The sequence below is a fragment of the Condylostylus longicornis genome, unplaced genomic scaffold (genome assembly GCF_029603195.1).
Source record: "Condylostylus longicornis isolate FDR11 unplaced genomic scaffold, ASM2960319v2 ptg000004l, whole genome shotgun sequence".
In the NCBI taxonomy this organism is placed as follows: domain Eukaryota; kingdom Metazoa; phylum Arthropoda; class Insecta; order Diptera; family Dolichopodidae; genus Condylostylus; species Condylostylus longicornis.
The window spans coordinates 6929190-6945684 of NW_026577973.1; the positions used below are offsets into that span (position 1 = coordinate 6929190).

Here is a 16495-nt window from a genome sequence, read left to right on the forward strand (position 1 = left end):
TCATATCGTGCATATGTTATAAAATGTATATAAAATTCAGGATAATAAAATAATAAAGTATATAAAACAGAAAAAATTTATTTAAAAAAGTATTTTAGTGAAAATAATAAGAAAAATGCTGATTTTAAGTAAATAATTTTAAAAATAAAAACAAAAATTTAATATTTTCTTGGAATAAAAATTTCAATAATTTTTTTTTAAAGAAAAGGAAATTTTTTGTAAAGGAATAAATGTTATTTGTTCTTTCTATATAATAAATCTATAGTTTACATACATGTATGTTAAAAATAAAATTGTAAATTTTTGGAAAAGTTTAAAGTAAACAAAACCAAAATATTTTTTGAACAAAATTTAGTGCAATATTTTTATGTAATTATGTAGTGCTTATTTTAATGGTATTAGAGGAACAGAAAATATTTTAGTGAAACGAGATTTTTCCTCAAAATAATAAATTATTTATATTTAGTGTTTATTATTAATATAAAATATAAATAAATATAGGCGGATTAAAGAAGAAAATTTATTAACATAAATTATTCAAAAATTCCCAAATTGAATTTTCCAAATCTAAATTATTCGTTTGATTTTATTATAATAATATTTTCTTACCTGAAAAATACAAATACATATTTTATGTACTCATATATTATTATGTATACATAATATAAATATATATTTATATTAACTTATTTTATTAAGTGCGTTAACACGAATTCATTTAAAATCTTATTTATTTATTTTATCCTTATTAAAATAAACAAAAAAAAATAAATTTGCAAGGAAAAAAATGAGAATACACTGAATAACTAATTTTTAATTTCTAAAGAAATCCATTTTCATTATAGAATTATAAAATAATTTCATTTTCTCTATATTTTTCAGAAATAAATGAAATTATTCTGTGTTTATACCCGTACGAATGGATGTATGAATGCATTGGAATTTCATTTGTATTATACGCTAAAAAATAGTTGTTTGTAATATGTATAAGCACAAGTATATGGCTTTGATCAGTCTCGAATTCAGAGTCGATTTACCCATGTTTGTCCGTTCGTCTTAGCGATAAATAGAAAACTAAATGAGTTTAATTTACCAAATTTCCAACAAATGATTTATTGTAGTACATGCTAGAATCCTATTCAAATTGGATCTGTTCGAAACAATGATTCGAGTAGCTGCCACACAATTTTAAAAATTAATTTTAAAAAGTCATTTTGCTAGTATTGAAATTTCATGAAACGAAATATACTATTAAAAATCTTATGTACGATAAAATTCGTTGAATTTACATGATTCAAGGAACTTACATTCGTTTGAATTTTGTAACAGCTCATATGAAAAAGTATAAAAATTGTAATACAACACTAAAGACCATTCAATTGTATAAGGGTATCAAAGAGTTGAGTCGGTCAATCCTACCTATTCTCATTTTAATATAGTAATTCTGTGGTGCTAAGGAAGAACTTCTCAAGTTTAAAAACGTATTTTAAATACATTAGGTGTAGATTTATTTAAATTATATAGTTAATCGCAATATTAGAGCTTGTATCAATCGACACTTACTTAAATTTTCTCTAAGTAAAATAGAAACTCCTTATTTGTAGATTATTACCTTTTTCTTTTATTTGCATAATAACGAACTCTTATTTAATTGAATATTCAATACATTTTTCGATTTTCTGAAAAATTTTATATTAATTAAAACTTTATTGGAATTTTAACCATTTTATTAAACTTTTATATTTTTACCTTTGAACTTGAAATGTGTAATGATTTTATCATTTTTTAATCGTTTGTAAAGGTATTTCCTGGAATATTGAATGTCACAAAGTCAATAATATTTTTAACCGTTATAAATAAAAGGATTTAAGAGCCTACGTGTGTATAAAGTGAAATCGCAAAATAGCTTCAAAAGAAAAGGTTAAACTATTTAAGAAAAATTAAATTGACTACAATTGGGTCAAATTGGGTAATCAGGTGAACTTAAAAATCCATAAATGAAATTCAAAGAAAAAATACAATAAATATGTAAATTATTTTTTACATACACACACATATAAACATATCTGTGTGTATATAGAAATATCAATATATTTTCATATTATTAAAAAGGGTCATGCAGAAAAACCAAAAAAAAAAAAAAATGGAATAAGAAAAATTAGAATTAAATAGGTTTATTTGGACCCTAATTTTCTTTACATATAGTACATACATATATACATACAAAGGATGCATATTATATATACATTAAATTTTCTATGTTTTTTATGCTCCGAATATTGGCAGCTAAAAAATTATTTATTCTGTTTGGAATGAACAAAATTATTAAATATTCATAATTTTTATTCAAACAAAATAAAAAACTGTGATTGCAGTAATAAGAATATTTTTATAAATTTTTTTTTCCATCAGTCAAATTGTGAGTTTAGATATATATTATTAACATTTAAGTCTTATAGTAGCCTCAGGCACAATTACTGTTATAAAGAAATCATAAGAATCAAAACTACGCCTCTTAGTAGAGAATTTTCCTTCTGAAACAGTTATTACTGCAATTCTAATTAAAATCAGAAATATCAGAATTGGGAAATTCGGTATATTCAAATGCCCTTATTTTATTTTTGGTGTCCATAAGAAAATTGGTCTTTCATTGCGAATCCCTTGTATTTCAAAGAGATATTCCTCCAACGCTTAATTTTTTGTTATAGCATTGTAAGATTCTGAATTTATTTTATTGTTTTAAAAAAATTTTCATATATCTTCTATATTTTGCTATATAGAGCAATTTAATATTTCAATATGGGGTAATCAGAGTTTTAAAATAGTGTATCATTATTCAGAGCACTAGAATGGATAAAATTTTGATCGGAACTAGGTGTCAATTTACGCAACAGTTTCCGAGATACAGTGAAACCAGGATTACAACGAATATTCACGGCATTTTTACTGGTCCAATTTTTTTGCTTATAATTTCCGTCCCGAAAAAGATAGAAGCTTTAAAAAAACAGTTTTGGAACGGGTTTGAAATCAACATATTACTTAGTTCTGTATTACACGTACTTTTAGAATACTAAGCATTCTAATTTTATAAAAGTTTAGATTTTTTTTTTCTTTCGTTGTCCCATTTGTCACCCTGACCATTTGATATGAAATGTTTTGAAACTTAGAAAAAGTTTTTTACCATTTTGTATTTTTACCCGATATATTTTATATATGTACATATTTATGTGTAATGATCTTATTTATTTTTACTTTCTATCCTTACAAAAAAAATATAATTATATAAGTATTATATTATAATACCTGTACAACATTAAAGGTAATGGTTATTAAAATTCATTACAAGTTTATTAATTATAAATGAAATTTTTTAATATTTAAAAATAAAGTATTCAAAATAAGAAAAAGATTATATAAGTAATTAAAACGAAAAATAAAAAATTAATTTTTATTTACATCCGTTTTGAATATTGAGGGACGTATTATGTATTTTCAACACTAGAGAATTTTTATGTATAAGAGAATGAAAAGGTTGCACCCCATTTCTAAAATAGAATTTCTATTGCATAGTTTTAGTTCTTACCTCAAGTCACGTAACTTTTGTAGTGTATTTTATGTAAAAATTTATAAAATCTAAATTTAAAATTAAGGAATGTACAACCTATTTCCATAAAAAAACTATGTAAAGACACAAAATCAAGATTCAAATTTTAATAATGGAACTGATTATTCTCATACCCCATCACATTTCAATTAATGTGAATTTTTTATAATTACATTTAATTTAAGGTTTAATAAAAATTTCCAAATATAATTTGTGCCTGCTGAAACTTATTCAGAAATATTTTCTAATATCAAACAGAAGCTTTTATTTTCATATTTAAATCGTTTTTAATTTTCATGTTTTAAAAATTATTTTACAAAATTTAATCTTGTGACCTAAGAACATTATTGAAATCTTGATGAAAAAAAAAGCTTTGTATATATTTAACAGCAACGCACCATTTATTGATAAATCAAATAAAAATTTAAACATTCCAAGTTTGAATAATTTTTTTTTATAAGAATTCTTCTTCGGGTATTTTTCCTGCTAAAATCCTTAACCCTCATAATAAATCCTCAAAAGCTTGTTAAACTTATTTTGTAAATTATTTCATCTTATTCCTAAACTTTATGTTAGGTATAAGTATATTTATTTTAACCATAATACAGTATGTAAAATTAGGTACGAAAGATTAAAACAGGAAGTTGTTCTGTGAAGAATAAACTCTTAATCATAACAAAGATGGGTGAAACGAATGTTTTGTAATTAAGCAGTTTTTCCTTCAACCAATAAAAATACTGATTTCAAAATTAATCTCCCTATGTACTACATTATTAAAATTTCTGCCATTCATATACAAATTTATTCAAAGATTGCATACGTTTAGGATGATCATGTACGCAATCTTTAAAATAAAACCAAAAAAATTAAAATAGGCGTTAACATAATACTAGAATTTAAGGGTTAATTTCGTGAGCTAAAAAAAGCACTTATATTGTTTTTTTTTTTATTTCGAACCTGATAGTTGCAAAAAACTCCTACAACTTGAAATCTAGAAGAAAAACGATACCAAAAATTTAAAAAACTACGGATTTTAAATAACGGTAAATTTTAAAAGCCAGCCACTACTTTTCTGCGTTTGCAAAACCTGAAAAATGTTTATTGGTTCACTGCAATAAATAATGAAACAAATGAAATTTTTTTGGTTTTGGTAGGGCTGTAACTTTTAGAGAGGGAGAGGGGGAAACAGATAAGAATTTTCTTCTACGGAAATAAGTTTATGTACATATGAAGATCTATGTACATATGAAATTTGAGTTTTCTAGTTTCAAGAGTGTAGAAGTTTTGTAAACATATCCACCGACGGACAAAGTGCGGACATATGGACGGACAGAGTGAAACTAATAACAAAATGAACTTAAACAAATATTGATCTTTCACTTATATCTATATACAATTATAGATTGAAAATGTAAAAAAGATACTTTTCGTAATTCATTAGGTGTTAGGAACTCGAGAAGGGACAAGAACTTTTTAACTTTCATAACTCAAAATTTAAGTTTCCCGATTCGAAATTCGTTTTGAATCCCGGAAATTTTACATAAAACTCAAACTCGTCCTAATTTTTTGATTTTAAAAATTAAATTTTAATAAAATTTCTGGTGCAATGCTACAGTTTAAAAATTCCAAAAAAAGTTTTCCTTAAAAATGTTAAATTTATTTTTGACAATAAGATTTTGCTACAACATACGGTTTTTCGAAAAAATGAACAATGGTTTTCGATCGTAACATAAATGAAATTTGCGTATTCAGAAAACATGTATGTTATTAATTTCTTTAAAGTGATTTAAGCTCTTCGATTTGTTATCAATATAATCAATTTGTAAGAAATGCAATATTATGAAAAAGTTGTTTATTTAAACTTGTAGCACCTTTAAGGGTGCGTTATTTTGTAAAATATTTATGATTGTGAAATGTAACCGGGCAAAATTTGTTTATACATTTTAGTTTTTCACATTTTGTTTTCGCTAAGCTGCAAGCCTTGTAAAGCTTTCAGGGGCATTTTTCCTTTTGTCAAGAATTTCTTAAATTTTCCAAAAATTTGTCTCCAATTAAGGTTTGTGTGTACTCTTGTATTGAATGAGAACATGATGAAACGAAATCACAAAACTATTTTGTGTCTAAAATTATTACTATTCCCAAATTACAGTATAAAAAAATTGTACATGGAATTAGAGCAATATTCAAGTTAATACTACCGTTGTCGCATTCAAAGCTAAGTAAACACTATTATTGTCCAATTATGTGCATCGATTTGATTTTTCAGTTATGTGCCTCAATTTTTAAGGGAACTTAAATGAAAATTGGTAAAATTATTTTTTTCTGTTTTAGAAATTAAGAAATCTAGTAAATATTTTAGGAATTATTGAGAAAACGCAATATTAAGAAAGCGCAATAAATTTTTTCTTGAAAAAATGAAAAACATTAATTGGAAACAAAAATTCTAATTTGTGTGAAAACCATGATGCAAAACAAGTTTTCAGTTGAATTGCAATTGACCTCAGAACAAACATTATTTACTTATCTATAAAAAAAAACAGATTCATAATTTAAAAGTAGTACAAACAGTAGCAATATTCCGAAATTAGTACGTTTTTTTTAAGATTATACAAAGCAATAAAACTAATTTTAAAGGTACAAAACATATAAAAGCATGTCGTCTAGAATTCTGCAATTTAGAGCAAATATTATGAGAAAACTTAAAATTTTTCAAAAATTGTATGACATTTTTAAGAAGATCGTAACATTTGGATAACATTAAACACAATGAAAAGGACTAAAAAAAACAGAAATAGGTTTATGTTATTTTTATATTCAATTCAACATTAAAATTTAGGTGTAGATTTCAACATATAAAAAATACTGTGCCAATTTTGTGTTTTAATGTCTTTAAAATTCTTGTTTGTTTTCCTGCAGTTTACAAAACTCTTTTTATATATGATAATAGGACATCCTAATAACACACTATTTTTAAAGAAAACATATATATATATATATACACATATACATATAAAGTGTTTTCTATTTCTGTCACAATTTTTTAAATTAATGATGCCTTAATGTTTGTAACCTTTATTCCTTCCTTTCATTATTTAAAAGAGGGGATACCATTAGCAAAAGTGCTTTTAAAAAAGTATTTTGGTTGTTATTTGTTTTTTGTTGTTTTTTTTAATATTATCACCATCAAAGTGGAAAGTTTAAATTGAAAACTTTAATAGTTTTGTAGGTGAAAGAAAAGTAGACCTAAACTACCAAGGTTCTTAATAACGTAATATATATATTACATGTGTGTGTTTGTGTTTATGTACGCAAAGGAGTTTATTTTTTTTAAATGTAAAAATTTTAATTATACAATGGCATATAAGATGTTTTGTAATAACGTCCTGTACAAACAGTGTGAGGTATGTTCTATGAATATTTTATAAGCATAGTGTAATTGTAATATTAATAAAGATGGGTCAAATCAATGGTTTGCAATGTAGTACTTTTCCTCTCAACAAGTGAAAATACTGCTTTTAAAATCAGTCTTGCGATGATTAAAATTGCTTTCATTGATATTCGAATATATTTTAAAAATGGCCTACCTGTAGTATAAGCAATGTTCGATTCAATATTTAATATAAACCAAAAAAAAAATTCAAAGATCCGATGATGTTCGAATTTAAGGGTTAATTACGTAAGTTAAGAAAAATAATTATATTTTTTAATGGCAAAGTATTTACCGTTAGCTTTTTGCATTCAGATAAACTTGGAAAAGCTTATAGTTTCGGAAATATAAGGTGCCAAAAATTCGAATTTTACAAATTTCGAATTTTGTTCTAACGAAATTAATTCTTTATTAATGTCTAAAAGCTGCTAAAATTTCAGACTCCGATATCGAAAATTTGGAAAAAGCGGATTTTATATAACGGTAAATTTTAACGGCCATTTTGTTTTTTTAAATTTTAAGTGTGATATTGTTATGGTTTCGCTACAAAAAGTGCTTATGGTTTTGCTGCAATAAATAGTTAAAAAATGTTGGAGTTATAAATTTTAGGGGTGGGGAGGTAGATAGGAATTTTTAATAAGGATAGGAATAGTAAAGATTCATGTACACATGGAAATTTCAGCTTTCTAACTCCAAGGGTGTAAAAGTTTTGTAAAGATGTGCAAGAACGAACAGACGGTCAGAGTGATACTAATAAGAATTTTTTTTTTAAGTTTTTTTGGAAAAGTGCTATTAAAACTGTTAAACTGAAAATTTCATGTTTATTATATATTTGAAATCATCGAACAAAGAACTATTTCCTAACTACTGAATTTAAATTTAGAAATAAGTAAAATTTCAATATTTTATGATTATTAGCAAAATATGGTGTACCTTCAGTGTTGAAATGTATTGAATTAATTATACACAATATACACAGAACATTACGACAAAATTCTATTACCAAAAGAGAGAAATAAATTTATCATCATCCCTTCTTCATTATATATAAACATTTAAAATGTACTTGAAAATTCTCATGTGCAAAATTTTCAATGAAAATTTATCGATTTTTTTTATTAATTTCATTTTAATTCATTTTAAATAAAAACTATAAACTTTAAATAGAAGAAAAACAGAAAAAAAATGTTCACGTGAAATTATTTCGTCTATTGCAACTATATACTCAAACATTCACGAATAGAGATGATGAACAAGAGTAATGACACATTAAATGATTGGCTGACTCAAACAAAGTCATTGTATAATTTTCGTTCTTACAGAAAAAGAAATCCTATAGGAATAATAATCGAATAATGGTTAGCATTTAGGCTTCATTATGTATTTTCTGAAAAATATTTAAAAGTTTTAAAAACTTTTTCCTTTTTTTAGTTTAGCGAAAGTTTTGCAAAAATACTTTCGTCAAAATACTTTTGAATACTTAGTAAAAATTTTGCTTATTAAAAATTTGTAATATTTCTAAAAATGTAAAATTTTGTGCTTAAATAGAATTAGATTTTAGTCACTTCAATTGTAGTATTTCTTAAATAGGGTCAAAAGTTTAGAATCGATTCCTAATATGTAGAAGCTCAGTTCCTGAACTCCGAAATCTCCGAATTTTTGATTGGCTTTAGGAATTTCTTTACAAATTGATATATTTTCCATCTTAGGAAATCACTTTACCATAAGATTCTGATGTGAGTAAAACTCTGTTTAAATAAATGTATGTGTGTGTTAGGAAAAAGTTATTCACGTAAATTAAAAAGTTTAATGTATTGTAACGGATATCCTTTTTTAATTATTATCGTTTTATAAGGTATTATAAATTCTTTTATAAAATTCACAAAAACTATTTTTGCTTTTGATTACTCTATACCCTTATTTCTATAGTTAAAAATCATAATTTCCAAAGTATATAGATATAAAATAAAAGTTGAGAAAAAAATTTGAAAAACCATTTTGAAAAAATTTTTTTTTTGCCTTTAAAAACTTTTATTCTCAAATGCCAAATGGATCAGCCTTCAATCTTTAATTGATAAAAAAAATATTGAGTTTTAATGCAATTCAGTTTTTGTAGTTTCATAATTACGATATTAGTTTTTCTTTACTGAAAAAGAGAAAACATAAAATTGAAAATGCGAAAAATTATAATGAGATCAATATTTGTACATCTAGTCTAATTATAAAAGTTTTTCTTTAGAAAAAAATAAAGTTGGCAAAAATATTTCTTTGTATAACATTACGGAACAGTGAATCAAGTATTCTTTCTTTTAAATGTAAGTCTCTCTGACCGCTTTCAGTGAATTTTGCAATAATTGGATTACCAAAAATAGAATTGCCGTTTCACCACTATAAACAGGTTTAATTTTAAATAATAAACGAGAAAATATTTTGTTAAATATTCAAAATTTCTGATTTTCAGCTGTTTTTTTAGTTCCGATTCATTCTATAGAAATGCAGTCTTTTATATTGTATACAATATACGCTCCCATAAAGTCATTACGATATAGGAAAATTCGATATAACTTTCTAACATTTTTAATACCATCTCTTCACCATATAGTATCATACCACTTCTTTACCATAGTTATCAAAAACACGGTATGGTCGTTGGTTTGTGCTGTAAATTTCCGTTACAAAAAATGTCCATTTTAATTTTTTTCTACTCTTTAAATGCAATCGAAAAGCGCTTTATAACATAAAATTTGCTTAAATACAATTTTGTGGCATAACACTATTTATTATTTTCAATCGAATTTATCTTTGATTTTTTAAATATTAAATGTCATGAAAAAAGTATATGACAATCTTATAAATTAAATTGGAATTGAAAGAGTATATGTATGTACTCAGAATATAAAGAATTATGACATAATTCGGGAGAGTGACATAATAATGTTACGAGATATTAATATGTAATATTGGAAATGATATCAGAAATTGAACTACTCGTAACAATTTATTGAAATGTACACAGTTGCTGTTATTGTTTTTTTTCTCTTTCGATTACAAATCCAATCCAATTCCAATCGTTTATATACAGCTGTGTGTATGTACGTATTGACATACTTACATGTATATATTACGTATTTAGTTACATTATTCAAAGTTCATGCACATACATTATGTATGTAAACGTTTGTATGATAGTGATTATGCTAAGCAAATGCAAAATATGTAAAATGCAGAGTGGCATATGCACCTATTCACAAATTCTGTTATACAAATATGTAAATACCTAGCTATACATAATATAACTGAATTTAATATATAATCGGTATATATAAATGCCGTTGTGCTGATTCAATATAAAAGAGAAGAAAAAAAAAATAAAAACAAAAGAAAATGTTTTAATGAAATTGAAAGTTTTGGGTTATGTTTTTGTTTTTGTATTCTTCTGTTTTTATTTTTAATTCCATTCCTTTTCTATACTCTTTTCTTTTTTTTTTTTTGATTCGTTGTTGTTGCTGTCATTTTTGTTGCATTCAATCTTTATAAATTTTCCTTTTTGCTCTTTTTCATAATATTTTTCCTTTATACAAATTCTACATTATGTATAGTGAGGAGCGACGTCGCAATTGAAAGCGCTCTTGATAATAATAAGGGGTTTATGAGTGTATGAATGAAATAAAAAACACAATATGAGAAAATTAAAAATGAGAATGTTTGATTAATTTTATTTAATGGATTATAAAAACTCCGTAATTAAATTATGAACTTTTATTTTTTCTCACAATTTCGAAAATTTTCATTTAATAAAGAAATTTTCGGGAAAATTAAAAAAAAATTAAAACTTTTTTGCTCACAATTTTTTTTTTTTTTAATTGAGCAAAGGGTATGTATAACAAATTTCAAACTGGAAATTTTTTCCTTTCCAATTATTTATGCAAAAATATTACATAGGTTTGTTGCCCCTCTTCATGAATGACATGTTTAATGTCATTCATAACTGTCATATTTAAATTCACAAACCATAAAAGTAATTTTTCACTGGAATTAAAACTGTCAAATTCAATTAAAAAAAAAATTAAAATCATAAATTGACAACAAAAGTGATTGTTATTGTAATTATTAGTCTAGCAACATCAAAGCCAAGTAATTTTTAATTCGATGTTAACTTAATTTATAATTGGATTTTTGTTATATAAGTAAAATTCAAATTTTTTTTGGCTCTATTTTTGTTTAGTATTTTTTTATGTTAAAATTTTATAACAACTATTGAAAAAGCAATGGAACACTAGATTTTTTTTGTGTGAACTATAAAATATGTATTATTTTTAAAATTTGTCTCTCTATAAAATTTATTTTTCGGGTTCTTTAAATATACACAAATATATAGGCGACTATTCCAAATTTTAGAAAGTCGAAATTTAATCATATTCTTGTCTTACCCATTTTGGAAATATTTTAAGAATAATTTTAAATTTTTAAATTTTAGAAAGCGATAAAGCGATTTCATATTTTTATAAAATTTTCTATATCCCTTGCAACGGACATTCGTGTAATTATAAATTAATTGAGATTCTTTGAACACAGCCCTTTTCAATATACCTGTAAGTTATAAAATGTTATAAAAATTTTTTCATAACTTATTGGTTAAGTTTGAAAAGAGGTTCAATAATCATAATTTATGTTTTAATTTTATAAATTAAAGAAAATTTACAAAAACAAAAAATTAGAATTAAATTTTAATTAAAGGTTTGCTGAACGTATGTAAGAGAAAAAGTCTATTCTCTTGGGAAATCAGAAAAAATAATTATTATGATTTTACGATTGTGTTGTTATTTATGGTCAGATATGTACATTATATTTAACATAAAATATATTGTAAAACCATACGACTTAAAATAATTTAAGAAAAATAATTTCACCACCTGAGCTCATCCGAATTCTATTGTACATATAAATACAATTATAATTTTAACCATATTAGTCGATATATAATTATTTAATTGTGTATCTCTTTATAATTTTAATATTCAAGTGTCCTTCAATTTTATACTTAAAATAGAACAAAAGAAAAAATTTTCAAAAATACTTAAATCACTCTATTAATTTATTTGACATTAATTATGTATGTAGAGAAAAGAATGAATGATACTTATTATTTTCGCTTTAATCATTATTATCGCAACTAAATCTTTAATTAATAATAATAATAATTAAAACAACAACGTAAATGAATCGCATTTATCTAACTAACCCCTCAAATATTTTAATTAGTTTTTATAAGATTTTTTTTCTCTCAAAAATATACACAAAGGATAATTCAAATATAATTAAATTATTAATTAAAATTACATTTTAAAATTTTTAATTAATTATAAATAAAAGAAAGAAAAAAATTTTAAAGAAAATTGTTTTAGTTGCAGTGAAATTATAAATATGATGCATCCGTATCTATTAAAATATAATTGAAATATTAAAAATGGAAATATTAAATAAAAATTATGAAAATATTAATTAAGAAAAGGAGAAACGTGAAGGGAGAAAATATTAAAAAAAAAATAAAATTTAATAATTAAATTTAAAAAAATAAATCCTGCCTAAAAATTTTTTCTAAATAATTTAATATTTTAATATCGTAAAATATAATATAAAACAAAAATATAGATACTAGCATATTATTAATATTTTTATAGATATTTAGGGTAAAAATATATATTACAAAATATTATCTATGTAGTTCATTAAAATAATTTCAGTAACATTAAATAAAAATTTATATACACAAAAAAAAGAAAAAATAAATATTAAAGTGTCAAAGTAAAATTACGATAATAATTTCGTTAAGTAGTAAATAGATAGCAAAAATAACGTATTGGCAGGAAATCAACGTCAATCCGGCCCCGTTAAGATATCAGTTGTCGGCGGTGGCCAAAGAGGATCGAAAGTGTGGCGTCGTGAACGTATCGAAATGACAACCGAACCTGATTTGGATGATGTTGCATTCTTATCAGGTAAAAAAAAGTACTCAAGTAATGAGAACATCTTCGAAATAGGTAAATAATTATTCATTTAAATTTATGTACTTAATTTTTTACATGTTATGTATTAAAGAAATAAATATTATATAAGTTCAACTACATTTACAATTAGCATATATTTTTTGTGTTAAGAATGTCTGAATTCCACTATAATGATAATAAGTTTGAAAAATAAATTGGTGTCAATGCTTCTTTAAAGAAACTTTTTATTGAAATTATCCTCCTTTCTACAATTGGGAAAATAGGAAACTATAAAACTTATATAAGTCAGTTGAAATAAATGCATAATTACTTTTCTTGATTAAAGATTGTTACCTTCTTGTCTTTATAAAGAATATAAGGTTGTTCGAATAAACTACTATTTAATATTTATATATATATTATTTTTAAAATTTCGGATTTCTATATCTTGTCATATTTGAGTACAGCTGCTGTACTGAAATGTAAAAAATAATTTATGGTTTCGAAACAGTAAATTGTCAAATATTTCACTTGTTCCAGCAAAATTATTGAAAATCTACTAAAAAATTACGACTAACAAAATTTACTACAATTTTAATTAATTTTTGACTTTCTGGAATTTTTAATTTAAGTGTAATATTAAATTCGATAAATTAAAGCCTAATTTTGAAAACCTTCGAAACTTTCAAATACAATTAAAGATTAGAATTATTTTGTATTTCTTTCATAATTCCACAAAACTAATCTCTTTATACTTAAACAAAAATCTTCTTTAATACAGAATTTTCAAATTAATTGTTATCTTCAAATTCTTATTAAAAAATTTTAAATTTTCTTGAATATTTTCTACTAATTAAATTATTTCGATACTACAATATTTATCTATCCAAATTATTTCAATTGAAGTTAATTAGAATTTTACAAAATGCCAAAAGAAAATTTTAAGACCATATTGGAATATTTCCAAAACTAATTTCATCATACAATTGTACTCGTCATCTATACTCATTAGTTTAAATAAAACAAAATAAAAATGAAAACAAATAAGGATATTGGATTTGAATATTCCTCCAAATGGAATTTTATATACCTAGGCGTTATTTCTTGCAGAGATTTGATATAAAAAAATTTAAAGTCAATTTCCAATTGTTTAATAAAACAGCAATGCCTTATTGCCAATTTTACTAATAAATTTAATTTTGTTTAAAGTTCCTATTTTTATTAAAACAATTTGTTTTTCTTTTTAAGAATTTTTAAAATTTGTTTATAGTTGCTCTATAAAAACATTTTCAGCATGTGTTGATTTCTTCTATAAATCTCTACGAAATAAAGATTCAAACGTATATAGAATAGACGAATTAATATAGCAATGTAATTTATTAATTTGTCCAAGACTCACTTTAAACTCATCAAAGTCATTAATACGTCTGCATCCTGGTTTAATTTCTAATTCATATCGTGAAGTTAATGCTACAACTAGATAACTTGAAAATTTTATATTTTTAGGTAATTAACCTAAGCGTCATAAAATCAAATGCTCTTTCATCTGCGACTAATATAAAAGCTTAAAAATTTTCTTAAATATCTGAAAATGATAACGCCAAAACTAGATATCTTTATGATTTGCTATTGCTAAATCTTTAAAAGCCAATATCTCTAAACCAACAATTGCGAGTTATCTAGTTGTAGTATTAACCTCACGATATATATTAGAGTTTAATTTTATTGGTAACTGTTTAAATAGAAATCACAATGTTTTTAAATATTTTAAAGTGATCCTGTTTTTTACCATACCGCATTTAATTTCCAATTAATTTGTTTTTACAAAAATGTTAATTTTTTTTCGTTTTAACACGATTTCATATAGTTTATACTCGTAACAAAAATCATATTTGTATTTCTATAACTTCTTTATCGGGAATGTTTAAATACTTTAACAGTAGTAAGCCATATTGGTTTTTACGCACATGTATCCTCTTTCTTTCGTAGACCCATATAAAATAATGATCACAAGAATTCTCTTAAGGATAATTTGTTTTTCAATATTTTAGATTAATTATTAATTGTTTTTTTATTAAAGCTTCGAAACTCAATTAAATTGTTGAAAAAAACAATGTAATTATGTAAAACTCCAGAATTCCCAAAAAAAATTTCCAATTCTTCTTCGAGGAAAAATAGTGTATATTTTTTTACTATTATTAAAATTTAAAAATTATTGCAGGTTTTATTGCAAAACCAACTAGCCCGCCGCGTGATGTTACGATCTTAGAAGAATCGGAGTAGCATTTTTTTTATTAAATTAAATAATTTAAAAAACATTTCCAAAAATACTACGTATCAGCGCACATAATCACGATTTTGAATCTTAGGGCTTGAAAGGCTTCGAAAAATTGATTGTAATTATTTGTAAAGCAATGAGAAGTAGTTTAAATTTAATTACTCTGGTTTTGTCTAAAATGCCACGGCGTTAGGAAGTTTTTTTACAGAAACGCAACAAAAAAAGTATTTGTGTTCCATAGTTTCCAAGTTGTGAGCAAATTATTTTTAGAGTTGTACAGCAGCTAAGTATAACTCATTGATTTCTTGAGCTATCACTAGCAAATAAACAGACTAACAGAACGACGACCGGACAATAGTAAATTCAACTAATAATTTGACTCTTAACAAAAATATATACTCGTATATCAATATCTTAAACCTTTATTTTTCAGTGTTACAAATGGAATAGTAAACTTATAATACCCCTCGAACATTCATTCGTAAGGGTATAGAAGATTAACAAACACACTTTAAATGTTCATAATATGCTTTTTACCATTACTTTTATTTGACTGAAAATTTAAGTGAATTTTATTGAGTGAAACTTGAACTGATGAAATAAAAAGTCTTACACAACAACCGGACATTCGAAATTGGTGAAATGTTACTTTTCATTCCTAAAATATTCACTAATTTATTTTATCAATACAACCATTGACATAAAATAATTTAAACACAAAATAATGCCAACAGCTATAAATTATACAATAATAAATTTATAATATAAAAATGACTTGGCCTAAAGAACCTCTTTATTAGCATAATAATTCATTCTTTTGATAAGTTCTTTTCTTCTTTTTGAAGGTTTTTTTTTTTGTTTTTTTGAAAATTAATCAATATTTTTATTGTATTTATTTGTAAGTATGTGTATTGTTCTTTTTGACCCTTAAAGAATAAATTCATATTCTTCAGAAAATTTCATATTCTTTTCGTATGTCAAGAAAAATATCGAGGTAATTTAGTCACAATTGATTACCTCGAGAATTTTCATCATTTCATTGTTCATATTTTTTTATAATATGAAGAGTGTAATAGTTTCCATATGTCCTTTCATCATCATTCAAGAATATAATGTAATTAATGTTATTTTTAAAGAAAACCCAGTTTATATTTCTAAAAAAAAAGCATAAATATTAATTTGTACTATCAGTTTAAATT

At 23.8% G+C, this 16495-nt stretch overlaps 1 protein-coding gene across 3 annotated transcripts in view; it reads left to right on the forward strand.

Moving 5' to 3' along the window:
- LOC129614195 (endoplasmic reticulum aminopeptidase 2) overlaps positions 1-16495 on the forward strand; it is a 127878-nt gene that overhangs the window by 77200 nt on the left and 34183 nt on the right. The window contains exon 2 of one of the 3 annotated variants that reach the window (XM_055528650.1): positions 12437-13072. The exons of the other annotated variants lie outside the window; for them this stretch is intronic. Coding sequence (XP_055384625.1) covers positions 12988-13072 — 85 coding nt within the window. The 5' untranslated portion in view covers positions 12437-12987. The remainder of the gene's footprint in view (positions 1-12436; positions 13073-16495) is intronic. 3 annotated transcript variants of the gene reach the window in all.